At 52.4% G+C, this 4,304-nt stretch overlaps 2 protein-coding genes across 2 annotated transcripts, besides 2 other annotated features; both read right to left on the minus strand.

Annotated features, from left to right (window-relative positions):
- Tc00.1047053508309.5 (trans-sialidase, putative) lies at nucleotides 1-777 on the minus strand (the record flags this gene model as incomplete). The annotated part of the gene is made up of 1 exon (XM_798212.1): nucleotides 1-777. A coding segment is annotated over one exon (777 nt), but the record flags the coding sequence as incomplete, so codon positions are not given.
- Nucleotides 1-4,304: a sequence feature (areas not merged during assembly with more than two copies in the genome that could not be assigned to a particular haplotype).
- Tc00.1047053508309.10 (mucin-associated surface protein (MASP), putative) lies at nucleotides 2,091-2,879 on the minus strand (the record flags this gene model as incomplete). Its single annotated transcript, XM_798211.1, has 1 exon — nucleotides 2,091-2,879. One exon carries the CDS (start codon nucleotides 2,877-2,879, stop codon nucleotides 2,091-2,093), a length of 789 nt encoding a protein of 262 aa, XP_803304.1.
- Nucleotides 2,443-2,590: a sequence feature (CT-rich).

Consider the following 4,304-nt stretch of genomic DNA (forward strand, 5'->3'; position numbering starts at 1 on the left):
TCGTGTCAAGGATGAAAGTTGTTCGCCGAAAGGTGTCGTCGAGACAGCGTTGGTATCTTTCCATTCAATCTGTTTGTTACTTTCATCTTCACCACTGACTTCCCCTTTCACCAGCAATAGTCCCCAGTCATCGGCACCACTCTCCCGAGCACCAGCAACAGCTGTCCGGCTGTATTTTCCAACAAGCATGTAAATACCATCTCCCTTCACAACTGTTGTTGGTCGGCTCACATGTACGTTCTTCACTTCTTGAGAGCCATCATGAAAAGCGTTTTGGGAGGGACATTTTGTTTTATCGGAAGAGCATTCCTCCAGTACTTGTGTTTTCAATTTCTTTTTATCCAACTCCTCTGGGTTTTCATTATTCGACGTCAGTAGCTCCGAGGCAATCCCAGTAAAATGGCATCCACTGTTTTCACTCTTCGTGCACAGCGCCTCGGCAACGGCAAACACACCACCATTCATCTCAACAAGACTGGGAGCATAGAGCGAATCCACTGTTTCTTCAGGTGTCGTATTTCTCCAAACAAACAATCTCCCTGATGAACATCCCGGACACGACTGTGGCAACTCCTCAGCGGCTGCATCCCCACCAGTGCCGCAGCACATCCACATCACGACGACGAGGAGCAGCACCGAGGAATTAAACACACGCCGCGACATGTTGGGCCTCTGCAGCTTACTCTCTCTTCCTTCCCTCCTCCTCCCGCTGGATCCGGTCACGCGGCGACGGTTGTGTGTGCGGGGTGCCTTCACAGCAGCAACACGTGAGTGCATATAAATATGTGTGTGTGGGCGGTGTGTGTGCTGTTGTCGGTCCTTTCAGTGCCTTCGAATTTCACAGTGGCGAGTAGCGTTTAGTCGCAACTTCCTTCCTAGCGTGTGTGTGCGTGGGGCTGAGAGAAAAGAGAAAACAAGCAAAGCAAAGAGGTAAGACAGCGAGCACCGCCACCCATCCACTGTGAGTGGCATCACCATCCCCGCCGCAGTCACTCCCAACAAAAACAACTCACGCACACAGACACAAGGAACGAGAAGGAAGAACAGTGCACCGAGAACACACAGCGACGGCCACCACCAGCAGTAGAAGCCACGGCGGGTGCTTCTGCCACGCGTCAGCACACACCGAGCGACGCCCACACATAAAACAACCAACGGGATGAAAAAGTGCACGACCGCCCTCCGCAGCACCCACGCGCTACCGCCGCCAGTTATTTCACCGCTTTCCCCTCCAACGCACCCGCACAGCCGGAGTATCCCTCGCCGACGTATCCACAGCGGAAGAGAAACGTCGGCACATGCAGTTGCTGGATGGAAATCCATCCGCAGTTGTACCAGGCATCCTTAATCCCACACAAAGTAAAACGCCTGCAAGTTGCTAACATTACGCCCGCATCAACGCAAAGAAAAGAGGCGTTGCAGGCTCCCTCATCCCAAGGGCCGCCGCAGCCAGAATCGTGTGCGTGCGTCCTCAGCGTTCACCCCGCTCCATAGCGTGTGCGCATGTGCGTGTGTGTTCGTCAGCGCCTATACTTACAGAGCAGCTGTGTGCCACAAGAGAGTCTGAAGAAAGCAACGGCAAAAAGAAGCGGATGGCACACACACAAATTACTCATATCATCGCACACACGCAGCCGCGGAATGGGTGCACTCAACCACAACACAATCAGAGTACACCAAAAACACACACAAATACAAATTACGGAAGCCGAAGCGTGGGAGCGTCCACCCAACAGTGGGGACGCGCAGCAACAGGTAGGACGACCAGCACACACACACTCTCATTGCTCCCGTAAAGCAAAATACACACACAGAGGGAGAGAGAGAGAGGTCGCCCACTCAATGCAATAAAAACAAAACAGTTACGGTGCTCCGCCCATGTCGTCAGGCAGGACGGCAGCGGTGCGTGTCGTGCAAAAGAGAGCACCAACGGGCCTGCATGGGTGTACATGCATACATACAATGGGCACATTATGTGTGTGCCTCGTGGGGTGAGGTGAGGGCGAGAGTCCATGCAAGGGGACACACACACAGAGAGAGAGAAGGAAGAGTGTGTGTGCGGGCGGTGCACGGCTCTCTCTCCCTCACTCTCACGCGGCCACCACCGCAGCAGCAGCCGCACACGCAACAACAAGAAGAAGCAAAAGAGGGGAGGCGGTGTGGGAGACCGCGGTGCTGCCGTCACTGTCGCCAGTCGTCGCCGTTGTATTTTTCATGGCTGTGGCTTCGACTGGTGTTTCTTTCGGATTGGCATCTTTATTTTCATTTTGTTTTCCCTCTGCTGTCCCTGCAACATCAGCTGCTGGGTCATCGTCTCCATTTGTTTGCGTGCTTTTGAGATTTTTTTGGTTCGCTGCTTCCTCCGCACCAGAAGATAAACTTGGCTGCTCTTCACCGCCTGCTGGCATCCCATTTGTGGCGTCGGCATCATCTTCTTTGATTTTCTCCTCTTCCCTCTCCTTATCTTGTTTCTCTTCTTTCGTCTCACTCTCTTCCTTCTTCGCATCATCTTCACCTTCATCTATTTCCTCCTCTTCATATTCCTCTTCCCCTTCTTCATTATCCTCCTCGCCATCTTCTCCCTTTTCTTGCATTTCTGATGCTTGTTTCTCCTGTTGTTGTGCCGCTGATGTGTCTGCTCCCGCTGCCACTACCCTTAAATCTGTCACCGATTCTGCCGGTAATTGTGACTTTGCCGGCGCACTGGATTTGACAACTTCTCCAGCGCCAACGACGGTCGAATTGTCATTTTTAGTGTTATTACCGGGCGGAGTATCCCAAGGAGCTCGAGGGATTTCAGAACATCCACCACCGCCGGCACCCGCACACAGCACGCAGAGGGCACACACCAGCAGCACACGGCCAGTCATCATCGCCATCACTCCTGTCACTTGCGTGCAGCCTTCAGCACAAACTAACAACACTTCAACAGAGAGTGAAAGCAAAAGGCAAGACAGACACGTCACAAAATAACACGCACAGTAAACAACGGCAGCAGCCCTGCAGAGGAACGCACACTGACCTGCACACCAGAAGTAAAAAAGCGATACCAAAACAAAAAGAGTAGTTGAGTGCCCAACAGGAGTCTCCTCCTCAAAAAAAAAATACACTTCAGCAGAATCATCATTTCATACGCCATGCAGCAATGCAGGACTGTGTTTATATGTACATGCGTACAGTACCTGCACAAGGAAAAAATTATTACTGTTCCACAAGCCCACACAACATCCCACACACGTCATGCGGCATCCGGCCTGTCTCTCTACTCCTCCTTTCGTGTCGTCCGTGGAGCGCACAGCCGTGGGGCCTGTACCGCGTGTGGGCAACAAAAAAGCAAACAAGAGGGAAAGCAATTCGCTCATGACGGTGCGCAGCAACCGACCATTAAGTAAAACAAAAGAAAAAGGTACTCCCATTGCTCCATGTAAACAACATTAAAAAGAACACCAAAAAAAGAAAGCCCGCAGGGAACGCGGCACATATTTTCTGTGAGAAGTCGCAACTCCTCACTCCGTGGTTCAGAACACTACCACAACCACACACAGTCCCAAAAGCAGAAGCAGCAGTGGTGTGTCCACACACGAGGTTATACGTTCGCCGCCGCTCACCGTCGGCAAGGACAAGTCACCTTCAAACTAGACGTCTCTACTCTCTTGATTTTTTTGTTTAAAGAATATATGACCTGTGTGGCTCTGCTGCACGCACCGCTGTTTGTGGGCTCCTTAGCGGCGGGGGAGTGTGCTCAAGGACCATGGATACAGTCCCATCGCCCGTACACATCGGTGGTATTGGACGTCATGAGGTCATTATATTTTTTTCCTACTCTTACCAGCGCGTCTAGCTATACAATGCCATCTGGGTGCCGAAGAGGTGGTCGAGCAACGACAAAAGTTTCCTGCTATGAAGCAGCTGCCATTGACAGAACTTTCCGAGACGAAGGTCCCGCTCAATGCCCAGCCGTTGACGCACAGCCAAGGTGCCTGGACATTCTAGAAGCAGATGGTGCAAGGTTTCCTGCGGGCCAATTGGCGTGCTTGTGGAAGCTGGCTGATCCTGCGGCAGCAGAGATCGCCTCCTGGCACTGCTGTTTCGATGTCGTGTGGCGTCTGGGTTGTGTGCGCAGCGACTTCTGTGCGGTGCGGTGCTTCTCCGTGTGGGGAAAACCATGTCACAGAAATCACATTTGAGCTCGGGAAGCGGTGGAGGATGCTCCGGACGAAATGACCGACAGTGACTGACGAGACCCGAGAATCCCGTCAATGTAGAATCACAGTGCGGACATTTCTCCTTCCGACGGCGTGTGA

The sequence above is a fragment of the Trypanosoma cruzi genome, genomic scaffold, assembly GCF_000209065.1.
Source record: "Trypanosoma cruzi strain CL Brener 1047053516767 genomic scaffold, whole genome shotgun sequence".
In the NCBI taxonomy this organism is placed as follows: domain Eukaryota; phylum Euglenozoa; class Kinetoplastea; order Trypanosomatida; family Trypanosomatidae; genus Trypanosoma; species Trypanosoma cruzi.